The following is a 21879-nucleotide window of genomic DNA, read 5'->3' on the forward strand; positions in this document are numbered from 1 at the left end:
ACAAACCTTTGCCAGACCTCACATCAGTTTGTTTGGGAGCTGTTACTGGGCATTTATCAGTTACACAGGTGGATGTTTGTAGAGCCTGACAATGAAGTCAGGCAATCTTAGGACTGTTCCTTCACCTATGAAGGGGGGCCTGAGCCCCAAGGTTACTGGTGCTGCCAGCAGCCTCCCTGGGGAGATTTCCTGCCAGAAAATTCTTTCCTCCCTCACACCTTTTGTTTGGGGCTCTTACTGGACTTTTGGCATTTTTCAAAGTTGGATGCTTGTAGAGCCCAGCAAGGACATCACACACTCTTAGGACCGTTCTCTCAGCTATGAAGGCTCTGAATCCCAAATTTACTGGGGCTGCTTTTGCTCTACCTACCAGGGGAGGTTTCAAGCTCACAAGATATTTCAGCTTTCAAACCTTTTGTTTGCAAGTTATTGCTGGACGTTTTGCACTTCTTGAATGTGGACACTGGTAGAGCCAGAACATGATGTCTGGTGTTACAGGACCATTCCCTTGGCTAGGAATGCCCTTCGCCCCAAGGTTACCAAGGCTGCTTGTGGGCTACCTGGGGAGATTTCAGCCTAGGGACATCGTTCAGCCTGCATAGATTTACTTGGGAGCTATTGCTGTATGTTTAGAAATATCCAAGGGGGAACCTAGTAGAACCCAAAAATGACGTGAGGCACTCTTAGGACCATTCTCTTGACTAGGAACGCCCTGACCCCCAAGGTTACTGGGCTGCTAGTGGGCTACCTGGGGAGATTTCAGTTCAGGATGCTTTTACAGCCCTTGTAGCTTCTGTTAGTGACCTATAATAAAGGTGGGAGATTCTCTCTGTCCCTCCTTTTGTTATTGTACTTAAAGTATTAAAAAATAGAATCTATTAAAAACCAATACAGTATTAAAAATAGAATCTCCCACACATTGGATCTCGGGGGAACCACTGTGATGGAGGATAAAGAAAGAGCTGATGTACTTAATGCCTTTTTTGCCTCGCTTGTCTCCTGATACCCAGATCCCTGAGTGGAAAGATGGGGACGGGAGGTAGATGGAAGCCCCCATAATCCCAGGGGAATTGGTTACTGACCTGCCCAGCCACTTATATCTGCAGAAGTTGATGGGCTTGGATGGGATACACCCAAAAGCACTGAGGGAGCTCGTGGAAGTGCTCCCCAAGCCACTTTCCCTTATTTACCAGCATTAACTGGCTGACCAGGGTGGTTCTGCCTGACTGGAAACTGGCACACGTGACACCCATCTACAAGAAGGGACAGAAGGAGGACCCAGGGAACTACAGGCCTGTCAGCCTGACCTCGGTGCTGGGGAAGGGGATGGAACTAATCATCTTGAGTACCATCATGCAGCACATGCAGGACACTCTGGCCATCAGGCCCAGTCAGCATGGGTTCAGGAAAGTCATGTAGTGCTTGAAGAAGCTGATCTCCTTCTATTGCTGGGTGACCTGCTTAGTGGATGAGGGGAAGGCTGTGGATGTGATCTGCCTAGAGTTCAGTAAAACCTTCATCACTGTGCTGGGGCCCATCCTCTTTAACATCTTTATTAATGATCTGGATGAGCGGATCGAGTGCACCCTCAGTAAGTTTGCAAATGACACCCAATTGTGTGGGAGTGTTGATCTGCTGGCAGGCAGGAAGGCTCTGCAGAGCGACCTGGACAGGCTGGATCGATGGGCAGAGCCCAGTTTTATGGGGTTCAACAAGGCCAAGAGCTGAGTCATGCACTTTGCTCACAATCACCCCAGGCAATGCTACAGGCCTGGGGCAGAGTGGCTGGGGAGCTGCCTGGAGGACAAAGATCTGGGGGTGTTAGTGGACAGGCAGCTGAACATGAGCCAGCACTGTGCCCAGGTGACCAAGAAAGGCAACGGCATCCTGGCCCCTATAAGGAGGTGTCACCAGCATACAGAATAGTGTAACCAGCAGGAGTGGGGAAGTGATTGTTCCATTACACTCAGTTCTGGTGAGGACACACCTTGAGTACCATGTCCAGCTTTGTGCCCCTCACTACAAGAAGGATGTTGAGATGCTGGAGTGTGTCCAGAGCAGGGCAATGAATCTGGAGAAGTGTTTGAGCACAAGTCCTACGATCATCAGCTGAGGGAACTGGGGCTTTTTAAGTGTTAAGAAAGGGAGGTTGAGGAGAGACCTTGTCTCTGTCTACAACCACCTGCAAGGAGGGTGTAGGGTGGTGGGGGTCAGTTTCTTATCTCAGATAGACACGGATAAAATAAGAGGAAATAGTTTCAAACTGCACCAGGAGAAATTTAGGTTAGATATCAGGAAAAATTTCTTTATTCAAAGCATTGTCAAGTGTTGGAACAGGCTGCCCAGGGAAGTGGTGGACTCACCATCCTTGGAGGCATTTAAAAAACATCTAGATATTGTGCTTGAGGACATGGTCTAGAGGTGTCGTAGGCAGAGTTAGGCTGTGGTTGGGAGAGATTCTATGATTCTATGGTAAAGTTCCAGTAAATTCCTGTTCCATCATGGTGGGAAAGGTTTGCCAATTCTGACAATTAGTCGACTCATTCAGGTGATGAAAATGTTCTTGTAAATTTTTTATAAATGCCAGGAGAAACATAATAAAACAAAAAATGTGCACGTTTCAAGGTAAACATGATGCAAAGGCAGCACAGATTGTCATTACACAGGATGTGATTCACACAAGACCACTGGATACTGCAATAGGAATGGATGAACAGGCACCATGTTATTACAGCCTAGACAACATAGAAGGGAAAAACCCTACTAGATACAGAGTGGTCCTAATATGAGTTACATGGGCAGTGATATGCAGAAGAAGATGAGCAGTTTATTGCTACTTAGAAGAATCCAGTCCTCAGTTTCCACAAGGCATCCTTGAGCTCCTGGTTCCTCATGCTATAGATGAGGGGGTTCACTGCTGGAGGAACCACTGAGTAAAGAAATGACACTAGAAGGTCCAGAAAGAGGGAGGAGATGGAGGGAACCTTAAGGTGGGCAAAGATGCCAGTGCTGAAAAACAGGGAGACCATGGCCAGGTGAGGGAGGCATGTGGAAAAGGCTTTGTGCCGACCCTGCTGCGAGGGGATCCTCAGCACAGCCCTGAAGATCTGCACATAGGACACCACAATAAACACAAAATACCCAAAAGCTAAACATACAGTGACCACAATGAGTCCAGTTTCCCTGAGGTAGGCATCTGAGCAGGAGAGCTTGAGGATCTGGGGGATTTCACAGAAAAACTGGTCAACAGCATTGCCATGGCAGAAGGGCAGTGAAAATGTATTGGCTGTGTGCAGCACAGCACTGAGAAACCCACTGCCCCAGGCAGCTGCTGCCATGTGGACACAAGCTCTGCTGCCCAGGAGGGTCCCGTAGTGCAGGGGCTGGCAGATGGCAACGTAGCGGTCATAGGACATGACAGTGAGAATATAGTACTCTATGGAGATCAAAAATAAAAAGAAGAAGAGTTGAGCCACACATCCTGTGTAGGAAATGGCCCTGGTGTCCCACAAGGAATTGGCCATGGATTTGGGAACAGTGGTGGAGATGCAGCCAAGGTCAAGAACAGAGAGGTTGAGGAGGAAGAAGTACATGGGGGTGTGGAGGTGGTGGTCACAGGCTATGGTGATGATGATGAGACTGTTGCCCAGGAGAGCAGCCAGGTAGATGCCCAGGAAGAGGCAGAAGTGCAGGAGCTGCAGCTCCCGTGTGTCTGCAAAGGGCAGGAGGAGGAAGTGGCTGATGGAGCTGCTGTTGGACATCTGCTGCTGTCAAGTGTGGAGACCTGGCCAAGGAGAAAAAGGTATTGAGAAGTTAGGGAACGATTCTTTGAGGGAAACAGTTTCCAATTCACATTAACTCCGTGTATTCAGGAAGACTTTTGTCAGGTCCCTTTTGGGAGCTCTGCTTTGTGCTGGCTTGAGTGTGTCACTGCTGGGAGGAGGGTTGGCTATGGGGTCTTGAGAACTCAGTCCTGCCTGGCAGCAGTCAGTAAATAGAAGGATGATGTGATCGCAGACTAAATCCCCTGTGGATAGGAAGGAGCTTTTCAGCACTGTCACTCCAATTTCACCCAAGGGCAGAGCAGAGCTTTGGAGCTTTGGTTTTCTCCTGACTGAGAGCTGAGGAATCCAGTGTCACAGGGCAGAGCTCCAAAGCCCTCCTGCGGTCTCATCCTACCCAAGGAGGATCTCAGCTCCCTGCTCCCAGCCAGGGACACACAGGGCTCAGTGCAGCTGCCCACACACAGGTGATGAGTGGCATTGCCACGGCCTCTGTGCCGAGATGTCTCCTGCATGGGGCTCCTCTCTGGGGCACAAGAGTCCCTGGGAGAGCGGTGCCATTGTGGGGGGCAGCTGCAGCCCAGCAGGAGCTGCCTGGAAAACCTCAGTCCTACAGATGGGGGTCCTGAAGTGAGGGTCAGCTCAGTGCCAGCCCCACAAATGGACGTGCTCAAAGCCCCAGGTAACGGTGGGAGATAGGCAACAAGGACAGGAGGGAATACAGCAGGAAATGCTGCAGCAAAAGCTTTTGGGTCAGGAACAGACAGACAGGCACTCAGTGGTTTCTCCTCACTGCTGGTTTGGCTGGCAAGGAGAAAACTCAGCCTGAAACCCTGGAATTCTGAGTGCAAAGTCTGTGCTGGGTGGTAGAAACCAGGGGGTGGGTGTCGGGAATTATCAGAGAGGTCCCAAATCCCCACTGCCAGGGTATTGCTGGGAGCAGATCCTCCCTGCCTGACAGTGTCTCTGCTGCCTGGAGCTGTCCCTGCAGATGCTTCTCTGTGACCATCTCACCTCCTGCACTGTGCTCACAGACCACATCCAACCTGCCCTGTGTTCAGCTCTGCTCTGCAGACCCCTCCTGGCATCAGGGCACTGCCCAGGGAACCTCTGTGTGTGCAGGGCTCAGCCCAGGCTCCAACAGCTTCATGAGAATCAAGTTTTCACTGCATATTCTCAAGGGGAGAAATAAGTTCTCATCTACCACACTCAGCACAGCCCACAGGAGAGGAAAAGTCAAAGCAAAGACTCTGCCTTTGCAGAAATATTCTCTTTGGCATTTCTCAAGGATCAGCTCTGGCTGGGAGCAAAGCTGACCCAGGCAGCACTTTCTTACAGCAGAAGGACCTTACGTTGCCCTTCCCTGGGTCACTGCTTTAACCCAGAGGTGCTGTCTATATCCCTGTGGAAAGCCCAGCAGGCAGGCTGAGTGCTGACCCTGGCAGCAGCAGAAAACCTGCCCCAGCACACAGACCCTGGGTCACAAGGACCCTGCTCACAAGGACAGCCCTGGGCACCTCTCAGCCATGCCCAGGAGAAGACAGCTGTCCTGCACTGTCCTCCTAATAGGGCATATGGGGATGCCTTCCATGCAGCACCTTCTTGTCCTATAGAGAATCTATTTTCCTGACAGACCCCACACACTGTCCCATTTCCCAGCTTTAGGAGATCCCTCCAGGAACAGAACCTGCATTGCCCTGCACCCACAGACATACCAGGGACATACTCACAGGTAGAGTGCTGCGGATATTTCTCCTCCAGTGACCTCTCAGCTTCTGTCAGCTCTCTCAACCTCTCAGGTCCCCCCTTGATGCCTACAGGCAGCGTCCCCAGCCCTGTGTGCTTGGCAGAGGAGCTACTCTGTGGCAGAGCTGTCCCTCATCATTGCTGTAATGTTTCATCAGCTCCCACTGTCCCAGGAGTCCAGCCCAGCTACAGCAGAGGAGCAGGTGAAGGTGTCACGTACTCCTCGGCTCCTCTGAGTTGTTCCTGAAGCTCCAGGGAACCAACTTGGAAAGACACTGAAGTCCTCCCTGCCACCTGCTCTCTAGTCTGGGGTGAAATCCTTCTGTCCAGCAGAGTCCTTTCTCCTGATCAAACACGAGCTGGGCAGAAGAACCATGTTTCCTTGTCTCCACATGAGACAGGACCCCCATACAGGGACAGGAAGGGGACTCTTTCCCCTTGGGGAGGGGATGCAGCTTTGGCACAGGGCTGCCTCAAATCAAGGGAACCTGGGGTTCCTCTTGCCCCATTTGCAGTGGGCACAAAAGAGGCACCTGCTTCCTGGGAACTGCTGGTCCCAGCTCCCAGGGGAATTAATGGGGGGTGGAGGCCAAGAAGGAGGTGTTCAAACACCAACACCCGGTGAAACCTGAGGGGCCAGAGGTGCTCCAAGAGATGTGCAGGGAGATCCAAGGTCAAGGAATCACGGAACGTTAGGAGTTGGAAGGGACCTCAAAAGGTCATCTAGTCCAATATTCCCTGCCAGAGCAGGATCACCTGGACTAAGCCACAGAGGAACACATCCAGGTGGGTGTGAATGTCTCCAGAGGAGGAGACTCCACAACCTCTCTGGGCAGTCTGTCCCAGGGCTCTGGCACCCTCTCAGTGAAAGAGTTTCTCCTGACATTCACATGGAACTTCCTCTGCTCCAGCTTTGACCCATTGACCTGAATAAGGCCACCCCTCAGCCTCCTCTTCTCCAAGCTAACGAGGCCCAGCTCCCTCAGCTCAGAGGAACTGGCCAGCATTGCCCCTCTGCAGAAAGAGGATCAGCTCAGAGGACATTGGGACAGGCTCCTGGAATGGCTGCATGTGAGACGTGGCCAGGCAGGATCCAAGGATTCCCACAGGGAGGCACATGCCAGGGGGTGGCCTGTCACTGGGAAGCTTGCCCCACCTGGCTCTGGGCCTGTGAACAATGCTGCCTGCGGCTAGAGCGGCACCCCATGGAAGAGACCCCCCTGCAGCTGAGAGAGAAAAAGACCCTTTGGGAGGCCTGGCAAATCGACTCTATTGGAGCCCTTGGGAAGGTGGAGGGGAAACAATAGTATTAGTGGGAGTGGAAATCATTTCTGGCCTAGTCCAAGCCCAGGCATTTCCAGGAGCAGCAGGAGAACAGCCAGGGCGGGCCCTGACAAATTGGTTTCGCTTTCTGCCAACCCCCAGTCTGTTCAGTCAGCCCAGGGCAGTCATTTCACTGCTGCCAAGGGGCAGGAGTGGGCTAAGGAAGGAGGAGTCAGGAGGGGATTTCACACCCCGTGTTACCCCCAAGCTAATGGGATAGTGGGGAGAACTAATGGGCTTTTGAAAGGGTTTTTGAAATTTCACAAGCCACACTGGGCAGAACGACTCTGGGATGCAGTTCCCCGAGTCAGTGATTGATGGGGAATAAGTGGATGTCCCAACTCAATGCCTTTTGTCCCAAACCCCAGCTTTAATCCCCAAACCCCACACTCCCAGCACCCCAGTTAACCAGTTTTCTTTCCTGGTCTGCCAGTCTTGGTTGAAATGCCGACCATTGGGACCGTTCCCCTCGTCCTGGCTGAGCCCCTCAACAAACACGCTTGGAAAGCAAAAGATGCCCATGGGAAGGAACACAAAGTCAATACAAGGTGGATTATTCCATCCTTCTCATAACAATCGACGACCAGTTCCTTAATACAAACTGAGTCTGGGTTTTTTCTCTTTTCTTTTCCAGATGGAATCTCTGACACCTGCTTGAAGGAACAGATGAAGCTGTTGATTGTCTGTATAGTTTAGTTAATAACTGCTTAGTTAATATTTATAGGACGTTGAGCAGACTATCACAAACATTGTTTTGGTCGACCATTCTCACCACCTTTACTATCTGGGGAAACGTTTGTGCCCCCCTCTTCAGCCTGGGGTGGCAAAATGGATTTATAACTTTAGGCCAGCAGGTGCCCAACGCTTTTAACCTGAGAAATGGTTGGGGATGTGGGAGCCCTTCAGGATTTAAAGACTGGCCATGGACGTTGAAACAAAACCCCCGAAATGGCTCCTGATTGATCTAAGTGACATAACCATTGGTAAAGATTCATTCTATTGGAATGAGGAAACAAACCCATGGAAAACCCCAGTTCCAGAAAAGGGGGAATATTGTCTGAATCGGAATGACAACAATGGAGGTTTTGTGGGTCACAGTGTGTGTGATTGGACCTTCAGGTGTGGAAATCCTTGTATCTTCCTTGGGTGTCGATCCATTAATTGTTCAGCTGTCCTGGTTCTGGCCAGGCCAGGGTTAACCTCCCCAGTCAGCCATCACAGGTGATCTGAGTTAGCCCAGGTGAGCTGAGTTGGCCCAGGCTGTTTTCCACAGCCCCTGACACCACTTCCCCATAAATGCAGCTGGGTGAGGGGGAGCTGGCTGGCTGCTTCCAGGACTGTCTTAGTGTGGCTGGGGTGGTTGTTCTGTTGTTCTGTCCTTGCTGTTGGGCAGTCTTCTGTTATCCTTGGGTCAATAAGGTACTCTGTGTTAGCGCTGGGTGTGAGTGTAACTGACCATTATTGTTCCACATTCATGGTGATTTCTGGCAGTAAACTGTCCTTATCCCCACCCATGGGTGCCAGAGAGAGAGATTCCCCTGCAGCCCGTGGTGAAGACCATGGTGGAGCGGATGTCCCCTCACAGCCCATGGATAAGGCTGGGGAGCAGAGACCACCTATGGCCTGTGCACAGACTGACCCACCCTGCAGCAGGTTTGCCAGGGGACTTGTGACTCTGTGGGGGATCAGGCCAGGCGAGTCTGGGCCCGAACGTCAGCACCCATGGAAGGGAGTCCTGCTGAGAGGCCTGTGGTGAGGCGATGACTCCCCAGTAGAGAGGACTCACACTGCAGAAGTTTGTGGATATGACTCGTGTGGGAGGGACCCCCACGGTGCAGCAGGGGAAGGGTGTGTGTGTGGAATGCCCCCCTGAGCTAAGATGGAAGAGAACTTGTGAGGAATGGACTGAAAACCCCCATTCCCTGCCCCTCCCTGTGCTGCGATGGGGGAAAGAAGGGAGCAAATTGATGATTAAAGTCAAGTGTGTGAAGAAGGGAGGGGTGGGGGGTAAAGAAGTGTGAAGATCTGGGCAAGGAAAGCAGCTTGTGAGGAACCTCCAGAACCCCACTCCCCATTCCCTGCCCCTCCCCACGCCGTGTTGGGTGGGGGAAGAAGAGAGTAAAATCATGATGGAGTTTAACTCTGCTAAGAAGCAGGGGGCAGGGGGAAGGTGCTTTAAGACCTGGCTGTGCTTCTCATTACCCGACTCTGATTCTCTCAGTGTGTAGTTGTAGTAGTAATAAATCACTTTTCTTTCTTTCTTTTATTCTGTGTTGAGTCTGTTTTGCCCAGGCTCTACCATAATCGACCTTTGAAGATGCTACACATCCAGCAATAGAGTCCCAGATTCTTTGACACCTCTTGCTGTCATTTATTCTAATGCACCACAACTTTGAAGAGCCACATGCAAGGAGATGTGAACTTTTAAGAAAATGGCACTTCACTTCAAACAGACCTTGACAAACTCTGGGAATTTGATAAACAGGAATATTGAGAATGTTTTAAACCAGGAGAAATCTTCTCCTCCTGACCATATTTTGGCTGGACAGGAATGAATTCTCATGCTGGCAGTCCCCAGAGTTCTGTGGTTTGGATTTGTAAGCAAAAAAGTCTGAATAAACCTGTTTGTTCCTTGCTGAGCAGGGCTTGCACAGCATCAAGGGCTTTTGTCTAATTCTGCTCCAGAGATGAGTCAACTGGGAGTGCACAAGTGCCTGGAAAGGGGACAGAACAGCCCCAGCTGACCGTAACTGACCAACAGGCTTATCCATACAGTGTGACTGCAGGAGTGAGCCCACCATTGTGTTGCACTTGTTGTCTGCAAAGGTGGCCTGGTTCTGACCAAGATAAAGTTAATTTTCTTTGTAGGGGCTGGTGGAGTGCTGAGGGAAGCCATCTTTGTGCTATAGAGAAATAAGAAAGGATGTCCATGTGAAACCACAGCTTTGGAGGTCAGAGAGTGGACATGAGGATAAAGAAATGACATTCTGACCTTCTGGTAGTGCTGTGGTGCCAGAAATCCCTTGGAGGAAGCCTGGCTGAGCTGGTGGCTTTGTGTTTGTGAGAACAGCTGGCAAGGAGGGAGAGACAGCAGTACAGGCAGGGACATGGTGGGGTGAGAATGAGGTGGGGAAGCGCATTGGGTTCCTACAGCCTGTAGGGAAACAGGCACAGATGTGGGTCAGGGTGGGATGGGCTGTGGTACAGATGGCCAAGGGTGCTGGCCGGGTTGAAATGCCCTGACAGAAACAAGGTCTTTGCCCCTTTGGTTATGGCTGATGTCCCTGACGCAAAGGCTTCAGAGGAGCCATATTGTCCTCACAGGCATGGAGCATCATTGCCTCCTTGCACCCACTGCAGGGGAGGCCACAGGTCTCATAGCCCTGTCCTTCCCTTGGCATCACACACCTAAGGAGGGTGACACAGGTGAGGGTCAAGATCTCCCTTCCCAGGGGCTCGGGGTCAGCACTGGCATTTCTGCTTCATCAGACCAAGCCAGGGTGTCCTCAGCATCAGAGCTGCCTGTGCTTTGCCTGTGTTTGTCCTCATGGCCTCCAGTTGTCTGCTCTAACGAGCCCCTGGGGAGGCTTTGTCAGTAATGGCTCCCAATGTGGCCTGTTAGTGCTTCAAGGTACTTTGGGCATTACTCCTGACTTGGACTTCTTGAGAAGTTTCTTCACTCTCCGCTTGGTATCTGACGTCTGTGGACTCAGAAGAAAAGACACCATGGGGCTCATTAACATCCAGAAAGCCCTTAAAGCAAGTCTCTTTAACTCATTTTCATTAAAAAACTCAAGACTTGTACAATTACTTGGATTTCAGTTAGATCCTAAGGGGATCTGGACAGGCAGGAAAAGCAGCATCTTCTGATCCAACCCTGTCTGGAGAACCTTGCTCTTCCCCAAGCCCAGCAGTTCCCTCACTGGCCTCCTGGGACTCCCAACACTTTTCCTAACATCATCTGTGCTCACAGGCAAAGACAGATTTCTCTGACAACAAACAGCAGTTCAACATGACACAGTTTAATAACCATGAAATCTCTCTCCTCAACTGCCTGCAACGGCCAAGCAGCGTGTGAAGGGGGTCAGCTTCCAGAGGAGATTCTCTCCCAGAACAGTTTCAATCAGATACATAGAAAGGTCACTTATCAACACCCTGACCTTCTGACAGAACAGTTCATAAGACTTCAGAAGGATGGAAAGTCTTCCAACTCTCTGAAGCTCAAAGCAGACACTGGAGACTTGAGCAGCAGCTGAATGACCAAAGAGCAAGTGGAGGTGGAAACCTGTGATCAGAATGAAGTGCATACGTCCATCTAGGCTGCAGAAAAGGATGTCCTTAGGCATGGCCGTATCATCAGGATAGGGGGAAACACCTGAATGATTAGGGAGTGAAAAAAGACAGACAGGCAATAATGCAGGTACAGGGGAAGGTGAGTAATTCTTCTGCTGCCATGGGTACCAATCCTGGAAATTACCATTCTGTCATGGTGGGAAAGCACTGCCATTCCAGACAGGCAGTCGAGTGATTCAGGTCATAAAAATGTGTTTGTAATTTTTTTATAAATGTCAGGTGAACAAAAAAAAGAATTAGAAATTCTGGCCTTTTGCAGGCAGAAATGATGCCAAGAGAGCACAGATCATCACTGAGCGGTGTCTGGGTCATAGAGTATTGGGAGACACTGAATTTGGAATGGGATGAACTTGGAACATGTTATCATAGTTGAGACAAGCTATGAGGAAAATAGAAAAATAACAACTAAAAAATGTATTAAATACAGAGATGTCTTAATGTGAGTTTCATGGCCAGCAATTTGCTGAAAAAGATGAGCAGTTTATTGCTGCTTAGAAACAACCAGCCATCAGTTTCCACATGGAATCCTTGAGCTCCTGGTTCCTCATGCTGTAGATGAGGGGGTTCACTGCTGGTGGAAACACCGAGTACAGAAATGCTACTATGAAGTTGAGAAATACGGAGGAGATGGAGGGGGGCTTCAGGTAGGCAAACATGGCAGTGCTGAGAAACAAGAAGACCACGGCCATGTGAGGGAGGCAGGTGGAAAAGGCTTTGTGCCGTCCCTGCTGCGAGGGGATCCTCAGCACAGCCCTGAAGATCTGCACATAGGACACCACAATGAACACAAAACACCCAAAAGATAAGCAGGCTCCAACCACAAGGACTCCAGTTTCCCTGAGGTAGGCATCTGAGCAGGAGAGCCTGAGGATCTGGGGGATTTCACAGAAGAACTGGTCAACAGCATTGCCATGACAGAGAGGCAGTGAAAATGTATTGGTCGTTTGAAGTAAAGCATTGAGAAACCCACCACCCCAGGCAGCTGCTGCCATGTGGACACAAGCTCTGCTGCCCAGGAGGGTCTCATAGTGCAGGGGGTGGCAGATGGCAACGTAGCGGTCATAGGCCATGACAGTGAGAAGGGAATAATCTGCTGAGAGCAAAAATAGAAAGAAAAATATTTGAGCCACACATCCTGTGTAGGAAATGGCCCTGGTGTCCCACAGGGAATTGGCCATGGATTTGGGAACAGTGGTGGAGATGCAGCCAAGTTCAGTAACAGAGAGGTTGAGGAGGAAGAAGTACATGGGGGTGTGGAGGTGGTGGTCACAGGCTATGGTAATGATGATGAGGCCATTGCCCAGGAGAGCAGCCATGTAAATGCCTATGAAGAGGCAGAAGTGCAGGAGCTGCATCTCCCGTGTGTCTGCAAAGGGCAGGAGGAGGAACTGGATGATGGAGCTGCTGTTGGACATCTGCTGCCATCAAGTGAGGAGACCTGTTGAAGGAGGAAAAGGCAATTAGAAGTTTGGGAACTCTTTTTTGAGTAAAACCACTTGCAATGCTTAGGGAATACCCTCAGACAGATTGAGTCTCTGTATTCAGGAAGCCTTTTGTCAGGTCCCTTTTGGGAGGTCTGCTTTGTGCTGGCTTGAGCGTGTCACTGCTGGGAGGAGGGTCAGCTGTGGGCTCTGAAGAACTCAGTCCTGCCTGGCAGCAGTCAGGAAATAGAAGGATGGTGTGATCTCAGACTAAATCCCCTGTGGATAGGAAGGAGGTTTTCAGCACTGTCACTCCAATTTCACGCGAGAGCAGAGCAGAGCTCTGGAGCTTTGGTTTTCTCCTGCCTGTACCTGAGGAGTGTTTCTTCTGTCAGAACTTCTGTCTCCTGGACAAGCTGGAGAAGTGGGCACAGGTGGACCTCATGAGGTTCAACAAAGCAAAGTGCAGGGTCAAGCACCTGAGTTGGAATAATTGCTATTATCCATACAGTTGGAGATGACGTGCTTGAAAGCCGCCCTGAGGAATAGGACTTGGGAGTACTTGTGGATGAGAAGCTGGATATGAACCACCAATGTACATCTGCAGCCCGGAAGGCCAGCTGCATCCTGGGCTGTATCAAAACAAGTGTGGCCAGCAGATTGAGAGGTGTTTCTACCCCTCTACTCTGCTCTAGTGAGATTTCACTTGGAGTACTATGTCCACCTATGGAGCCCCCAACACAAGAAGGACCTGGACTTGTTGGACGGTGTCCAGAGGGTCACAAAAATGATCAAAGGGCCGGAGCCCCTCTCCTGTGAAGACAGGCTGAGAGTTGGACTTGTTCAGCTTGGAGAAGAGAATGTTCCAGGGGGACCTTATATCTGTACTTGAAAGGTGCCTATAAGAAAGCTGGGGAAGAACCGTTTATGAGGGCATGTGGCAGTAGGACAAGGCGTAACAGTTTTAAACAAGACAAGGGGAGATATAGGTTGCAAATAAGGAAAATGTTCTACAATACGAGGGAGGTGGGTTGCTGGAACAGGTTGCCCAGAGAAGTAGTGGAGGCCCCATCATTGGAGATATTCAGCCAGGCCTGATGGGGCTCTGAGCAACCTGATCTAGTGAAGACGTCCCTGCTTACTGCACGGCGGTTGGACTAGATGACCTCTAAAGGTCCCTTCCAACCTTACACATTCTAACTCCCTGATGTTGCTGCTGCAGTGCCAGTGAAACCTTCCTGAGTGCGGAGTGGGGAGACCTGCTCTGTCCTGCAGCCCTGGTCTCAGCTGCCCTGTGCTGGACACTCTGTGATCACACCCTGCTGTTCCCCTTACATGAAACTGGACCCTGCAGAGAGCTGAGGAATCCAGTCTCGCAGGGCAGAGCTCCAAAGCCCTCCTGCACTCTCATCCTACCCAAGGAGGATCTCAGCTCCCAGCTCCCAGCCAGGGACACACAGGGCTCAGTGCAGCTGCCCACACACAGGTGATGAGTGGCATTGCCACGGCCTCTGTGCCGAGATGTCTCCTGCATGGGGCTCCTCTCTGGGCACAAGAGTCCATGGGAGAGCGGTGCCATTGTGGGGGGCAGCTGCAGCCCAGCTGCAGGGAAGTCCTCAATCCTTCAGATGGGGGTCCTGCAGTGAGGGTCAATTCAATGCCAGCCCCACCAATTGACGTGCCCAGAACCCCAGGTAACGGTAACAGTGGGACAAGGGCAGCACAGACCAGAGGGGAAACTATGAGAAATGCCTCCAGACAAGGCTGAAAGGACAGGCACAGACAGACTGGCACTCAGGGTTTTTCCTCAGTGAGGTTTGGACTCCCAAGGAGAAGACTCAGCCTGAAACCCTGGAACTCTGGGTTCAGAGTCTGTGCTGAGTGGCAGAAGGCAGGGGTGCAGGTTTGTGATAGTGACTTCACTGTGGGAGATTTCAGGGAGGCACCAAATCCCTGCTGCCATGGCATTGCTGGGAGCAGCTCCTTTTCCCTCCCTGACCATGTCTCTGCTGTCTGGAGCTGTCATTGGAGCTGCTTCTCTTTGCACATGTCACCTCCTGCTCTGTGTTCACAGACCTCATCCAACCTGCCCTGCGCTCAGCTCTGCTCTGCAGACCCCTCCTGGCATCAGGGCTCTGCCCAGGGGAACCTCTGTGTGTGCAGGGCTCAGGAGACGCTCTGACAAATCCTAATGACAAATGAGTTTGCACTCACTTCTTCAAAGTTATCAATGAAAGCTCAGCCCCCACTTCCTACCCAATCCAGAAGAGAGGAAAATTCAAAGCAAAGTCTCTTTACCTGGATGGAAAATACATTCTTGGTGTTCCTGAAATGTTCCAGGGATCAGCTGAGGCTGGGAGCAAACCTGGGCTAAGCAGTACACTTTGACAGCAGAAGGACCCTACACTTTGCTTCCATGGGTCCCAGTTTCCATCCACCCACAGCTTCTTTCTGCGGCAATGCTGCCCACCGGGCAGGCTGAGTGCTGACCCTGGCAGCAGCAGAGTCCCTGCCCCAGCACACAGACCCTGGAGCGCAGGAATCCTGCCCACAAGGACAGCCCTGGGCACCCCTGGGTGCACATGCTGCTTCCCAACTCTGCAACAATGCCCAGGAGAAGACAGTTGTCCTGCCCTGTCCCTCTGATGGGGCAGAAGGGCATCCCTTCCAGGCAGCACTTTCTGGTCCTAGAGAGAACCTGTCCTCCTGACAGACCCCACACACTGCCCCATGTCCCAGCCTTAGGGGATCCCTCCAGGAACAGAACCTGCATTGCCCTGCACCCACAGACATACCAGGCAGAGGCTGTAGAGATTTCTCCTCCAGTGAGCTCTCAGCATCCATCAGCTCTCTCAGCCTCACAGGTCTCCCCTCGGTGCCTACAGGCAGTGTCCCCAGCCCTGTGTGCTTGGCAGAGGAGCTGCTCCTGGGCAGAGCTGTCTCTTGTCAGGGCTGCTGGGCTGCCATAAGTTCCCACCATTGCAAGAGTGAAGCCCAGCTCAGCTGAAGACCAGTTCTTCTAGGCTTCCTCCTGGTGTCTCAGGCCTCATGGGGATCACTCTATGATCTCATCTCTGATGTTCCCTCCCTCAGCTGGGGAGAAATCTTTGTGTCCAGCAGAGTCATTTCTCCTGATCAAACCAGAGCTGGGCAGGACAATCACCTTTCCTTGTCTCCCCATGAGACAGAACTCCCAGGCAGGGACAGGAAGAGTACTCTTGCCCCCTGTGAAAGGAAGGGATTTAGGTGAGCTGTTGGGCATTTTTCGATGTTTCACAAGACCAAAACTAGGAAAAGCTCTGCTCTGCAGTTGGGGGAAGTGGAAACCACAATGTATAAAATATATGTATCAAAAAAGATAGACCCTCTGTTCCGTGGACAAACTGACACCTGGAGAGCTCACATAAGAGTCCCATATAGACAGTGGCACCCTCAACATGCAGGAAATAGACCTCCCAAAAAGGACATTTATAATCTCTAATAGAACAGGGAGAGGTAGTCCTTGGGTCTCCAATGAGAACGTTTCACTCAGGGAAGAGTGCCCCAAGTTCTCACTGCCTTGTTCTCCTTGCACAGGGCTTCCTGCAAAGAGGCAGAGAATGTCCCAGGCAGCTTCATTCCCCACTTCCTCCTCCTGCCCTTTGCAGACACAGGGGAGCTGCAGTGGGTTTCTCCATGCTGTGCTGCTCACGGCCAGTACATGTTCCCTCCCCCTCTGCAAGGGCAATGCTGTTGACCAGTTCTTCTGCGAAATCCCCCAGATCCTCAGCCTCACATGCTCAGATGCCTACCCCAGGGAGATTGGTCTTATATTTAGTATTGGGGTGTTTTGTGGGCTACCTGGGGAGGTTCATGACCAGTAATATCTTTTGGCCCTCTCACCTTTTCTTTGGAGCTGGTGCTGGACATTTAGCAGTTTCCTAGATGGACACTAGTAGAGGACGAAAATGACATCAGGCAATGTTAGGACCATTCCCTTGGCAGGGAAAGCCCTGAGGCCCAAAGTTACTGGGGTGCCAGTGTGCTACCTGGGGAGGTTTCAGGCCAGGAACATCTTTCATCCCTCACACCTTTTGCTTGTGACGTACTGCTGGGTGTTTAACAGGTTGAAAGGTGGGCGCTGGTGTAGCTGCAAAGTACAGCACCCTATTACTGCCCTAAACCTCCCCTTTTCCACCCCTCAGATTCCCCCATATCCACCCCTAGCAGCCCCCTAAAAGATCCCCACGCCCCCTCCCAGCACCCCTTGTGGCACCTCAGCACCCCCATTGACTCCTGACCTGCCCTTTTCACCATCAAATTCCCCAAATCTCCTTAGCACACCCCAGCACCCACCTAAGAACACCCCCCACACACTCCATTCCAGCACCCATGGGTGCCTCCCCCTCCTCAAACGCCCCCTTAACCCTCCCATCCTACCTTTTATACCTCCCCAGCACCATATTACCCCCATTAAAGTCCCCCTTTTCCCTCATATACCCCTCCAAGGACAGGCCCAACAACGTCCCCACACCCCTTCCCGCATCAGTGGAGCCCTGGTATGCACTTTAAAACCCCTCTACCCTCCTCTTAACTCCACCTAGCACATCTGGCAGACCTCCAACACCCCCATACTCTCCAACACCTCATTATATCTTTTGAAATACCCCCATATCTTTCCTCAGCACCACCATATACCCCCCTCAAACCTCACCAACCACCTATGGGTTCCTCCCCATACCATTAAACCGGTCACCCAGCCCACCCTAACCCCCCCAAATACTCCTGGCTTCCCTCCAGCCCCCTCCCCATAATGCCCAGAATCCCACCCCCACAAACGCCTCCCACATACCCCCCCAGCACCAATAGATTCCCTTACCACCACATAAACCCTCCCAAGCAAACCTTAATCCCCCAGAAACCTCTATATAACCAGCCCGCTACTACTCCCCCAAACCCCTGCCTTTTACCCTCCAAATCCCAACATATCTCCGCCCAGCACCCCACTAAACCCCCTATGCCCACCCTAGCAACTGTAAGAGCTCCTCTCTCTCCCCAGCACCTTCTTAACCCCCTCCAAAATGTTTTATACTCCAGCACTGTATTACCTACACAACCCTCTATCCCACTCTATCAGCACTTGTCAGGCCATGCCTGGAATACTGGGTGCAGTTATGGCCAGTTCAGAGAAGGTGCAGAGAAGGGCCACAAAGATGACAAGGGGCCTGGGCAGCCTGCCATCTGAGGAAAGGCTGAGGGAGCTGGGTTTGTTCAGCCTTCAGAACAAAAAGGCTGAGGGGAGACCTCATCAGTGGGTCCCAGTACTAAAAGGCCATCTACAAAGAAGGGGGAGACTCCTGTGTTTGAAGGAGTCATATGAAATAGCTGAGGAATAATGGGTGCAAGTTCCTCCTGGAGAGATTCCCACAGGACACACTGCTGTCCCAATAAACTGTCCTTATCCCAACACACATGGTTTGGGGTGTTTTGGTTTCCTTTTTTCTCCCTTCCACTCGCCCACAAACACCACCACCACCCCCGCCCTGACCAAATGCCCAAGACAGGGAGCAGCGGCCTATTGCTCACTCTCAGCTGGGGCAAAACCAGGAGAAAAGGTTCCAGCACAACCCCTGCACATCAGTGCAGGCTCAGACATGATGGGTGGAGAAACCGCCACAGGGAGAAGAATTTGGGCATTCCAGGGGATGAAATAGAAGTCAGAGGTGCTGAACAGGAATCTGGCCATGAGCACATTGGGCTGCACTGGGAGGAGTCTGGCTACGCAGACAAGGGCCCTTACAGGCCACCTGAATGCAGCACTGGTGGGGTCACTTCTGGAGCAGTCAGTCCCAGTGTGAGGCTCCCCAGTCTGGAGAAATGGGGAGGAACACTCGTGTGGGCAGTAAAAGTCTGCCTAGTTACAATTAGGGGTCTTGTGTGCAGGGGCTGAGTGACCATTGCTTCTTTAGGTCAGGGAAGGGGACGCTAAAGGAAACCCTGTCTGTGGTATGTGGAAAGAACATAGGATATCAAATACACAGAAACTGCTGCTTTGAAGGTCAGAGTGGGCGTGAGGATAAAGAAATGTCATTCTGAGGGTAGTTCTGTGGTGCAAGAAGTCACTCAGAGAAAGTGTGGATGAGCTGGTGGCTTTGTGCTTAGAGAAACCGCTGATGAAGAGGGAGAAACAGCAGCACAGGAAAGGACATCATAGGGTGAGAATGAGGATGGGAAGGACAATGCTTGCCTGCAGCTTGCAGGGAAACAGGTATAGCCTAAGGGCAGTGTGGGACGGGCTGTGCTGCAGATGGCCAAGGGTGCCAGCCAGGCTAAAAAGGGCCTGATAGAAATGAGGTCTCTGCCCCCTTGTCTATGGCTGATGACCCTGCCACAGAAGCCTCAGAGGAGACACACTGTCCTCACGGCCAAGGAGCATCGTTACATCCTTGAACCCACCCAATGGGAGGACACCATGTGTCATGCCCCTGTCCTTCCCTTGGCATCACACTCCCCACATCCCAAGGAAGAGCCCTGAGACACAGGTGAGGGTCAGGATCTCCTTGCCCAGGGGCTGGGGGTCAGTACTTGGCATTTCTGCTTCATCAGACCAAGCCAGGGTGTCCTCAGCATCAGAGCTGCCTGTGCTCTGCCTGGGTTTGTCTTCATGGCCTCCAGTTGTCTGCTCTAAGGACCCCATGGGGAGGCTTTGTCAGTAATGGCTGCCAGAGGGGGCCTCTTAGTGCTTCAAGGTACTTTGGGCTTTACTCCTGACTTGAACTTCTGGAGAAGTTTCTTCACTCTCCTCTTGGTATCTGAGGTCTCTGGACTCACCAGAGACACCATGGGGCTCATTAACATCCAGAAAGCCCTTACAAGCATGGCTCTTCATGTAATTTTCTTAAAAAAAATAAGACTTGTTTAAGTAATTTGAGAGGTTTTAGTTGGGTGATGAAAAAAAATCAAAGTAATTTCACAATGGAGGTTTTTTTCACAGAAAAAAACAAATTTCTGTCATTTTCAGTTCATGGAAGATGTTTTAGCAGCATTCTACAATAGATGTTTGTCCGGAAGTCTCCTAAAGAGTTCTGGACATCCAACCCTGCAATGGAGAACCTTGTTCTTCCCCAAGCCCAGCAGTTCCTTCACTGGCCTCCTGGGGCTCCCAACACTTTTCCTGGCATCATCTGTGCTCACAGACACAGACAGATTTCTCTGACAACAAACAGCAGTTCAACATGACACAGTGTAATACCCGTGAAATCTCTCTCCTCAGCTGCCTGCTATGGCCAAGCAGCGTGTGAAGGGGGTCAGCTTCCAGAGGAGATTCTCTCCCAGAACAGTTTTCATCAGATACATAGAAAGGTCACTTGTCAACACACTGACCTCTTGACAGAACAGTTCATTAGACTGCTAAAAGGTGGGATGTTTTCCAACTCTCAGAGTCTCAAAGCAGGAACTGGAGACTGAGCAGCATCTGAATTACGAAAGAGCAAGTGGAGGTGGAATTCAGTGAGGATACGTCCATCTAGTCTGCTGAAAAGATGTCCTTAGTCATGGTTGTATCATCAGGATAGGGGGAAACACCTGCATGATGAGGGAGATGAAAGAGACAAACTAGTGGTAATGCAGGTACAGGGGAAGGTGACTATTTCTTCTTCTGTCCTAGGTCTCAATCCTGGAAATTGCCTATCCAGACAAATAGACAAATGATTCAGTAGATGAAGAGCTGCTTCTAATTTTTTTAATTAAAAAAAAATATATGAAGGAAAAATTGTGTCCCTTTGGAGGCAGACATGCTGCAAAGTGTGCATACTTTGTCATTTTGTAGTGTCTGCAGCAGAGAAGACCTAGAGATACAGTGTCAGGAATAGGATGGATGTGCACCATGTAATTATAACATAGACAATCTAAGAGGAAAAATACTTTAAAAAATTAAAACCTGGTAAATAGAGACGGGTCCTAAGGTGAGTTTCATGGTCAGTGACGTGCAGAAGAAGAAGAAAAGTTTGTTGCTGCTTAGAAACATCCAGTCATCAGTTTCCACATGGCATCCTTGAGCTCCTGGTTCCTCATGCTGTAGATGAGGGGGTTCACTGCTGGTGGAAACACTGAGTAAAGAAATGCCAATACTGGGTCCAGAAATAGGGAGGAGAAGGAGGGGGGCTTCAGGTGGGCAAACATGACAGTGCTGACAAACTGGGAGATGATGGCCAGGTGAGGGAGGCAGGTGGAAAAGGCTTTGTGCCGACCCTGCTGCGAGGGGATCCTCAGCACAGCCCTGAAGATCTGCACATAGGACACCACAATAAACACAAAACACCCAAAAGTTAAACAGCCACTGACCACAAGGACTACAGTTTCCCTGAGGTAGGCATCTGAGCAGGAGAGCTTGAGGATCTGGGGGATTTCACAGAAGAACTGGTCAACAGCATTGCCATGGCAGAGGGTCAGTGAAAATGTATTGGCTGTGTGCAGCACAGCATGGAGAAACCCACTGCCCCAGGCAGCTGCTGCCATGTGGACACAAGCTCTGCTGCCCAGGAGCGTCCCATAGTGCAGGGGCTGGCAGATGGCAACGTAGCGGTCATAGGCCATGACTGTGAGGAGATAGTACTCTGTGGAGATCACAAATACAACGAAAAAGAGTTGAGCCACACATCCTGTGTAGGAAATGGCCCTGGTGTCCCACAAGGAATTGGCCATGGATTTGGGAACAGTGGTGGAGATGCAGCCAAGGTCAGTAAGAGAGAGGTTGAGGAGGAAGAAGTACATGGGGGTGTGGAGGTGGTGGTCACAGGCTATGGTGATAATGATGAGGCCATTGCTGAGCAGAGCAGCCAGGTAGATGCCCAGGAAGAGCCAGAAGTGCAGGAGCTGCAGCTCCTGTGTGTCTGCAAAGGCCATGAGGAGGAAGTGGCTGATGGAGCTGCTGTTGGACATCTGCTGCTGTCAAGTGTGGAGACCTGTCCAAGGAGGAAAAGACACAGTGAGAAGTTAGGGGACTTTTCTTTGAGGGAAACCTCGTGCAACTCTCAGGGAAGCCCCTGATTGACTCTCGTATTTAAAAAAACTTTGTCTGGTCCCTTTTGGGAGGTCTGCTTTGTGCTGGCTTGAGCGTGCCACTGCTGGGAGGAGGGTCAGCTGTGGCTCTTGAGAACTGTCTTGCCTGGCAGCAGTAAGTAAATAGAAGGATGGTGTGATCTCAGACTAAATCCCCTGTGGATAGGAAGGAGCTATTCAGCACTGTCACTCCAATGTCACCCCAGGGCAGAGCA

General features: G+C 51.1%; 3 protein-coding genes across 3 annotated transcripts; all 3 read right to left on the reverse strand.

Moving 5' to 3' along the window:
* Nucleotides 1-2837: 2837 nt before the first annotated feature.
* Nucleotides 2838-3761, reverse strand: LOC311200666 (olfactory receptor 14A16-like; the record flags this gene model as incomplete). Its single annotated transcript, XM_084274952.1, has 1 exon — nucleotides 2838-3761. The coding sequence occupies one exon, from the start codon at nucleotides 3759-3761 to the stop codon at nucleotides 2838-2840; it is 924 nt and encodes a 307-aa protein (XP_084131078.1).
* Nucleotides 3762-11695: 7934 nt separating this feature from the next.
* Nucleotides 11696-12619, reverse strand: LOC311200667 (olfactory receptor 14A16-like; the record flags this gene model as incomplete). Its single annotated transcript, XM_084274953.1, has 1 exon — nucleotides 11696-12619. One exon carries the CDS (start codon nucleotides 12617-12619, stop codon nucleotides 11696-11698), a length of 924 nt encoding a protein of 307 aa, XP_084131079.1.
* An 8001-nt stretch (nucleotides 12620-20620) lies between these two features.
* LOC311200600 (olfactory receptor 14A16-like) lies at nucleotides 20621-21544 on the reverse strand (the record flags this gene model as incomplete). Its single annotated transcript, XM_084274886.1, has 1 exon — nucleotides 20621-21544. One exon carries the CDS (start codon nucleotides 21542-21544, stop codon nucleotides 20621-20623), a length of 924 nt encoding a protein of 307 aa, XP_084131012.1.
* Nucleotides 21545-21879: the final 335 nt, after the last annotated feature.

This window comes from Gallinula chloropus (assembly GCF_964237585.1).
Source record: "Gallinula chloropus genome assembly, chromosome: 24".
Lineage (NCBI taxonomy): Eukaryota > Metazoa > Chordata > Aves > Gruiformes > Rallidae > Gallinula > Gallinula chloropus.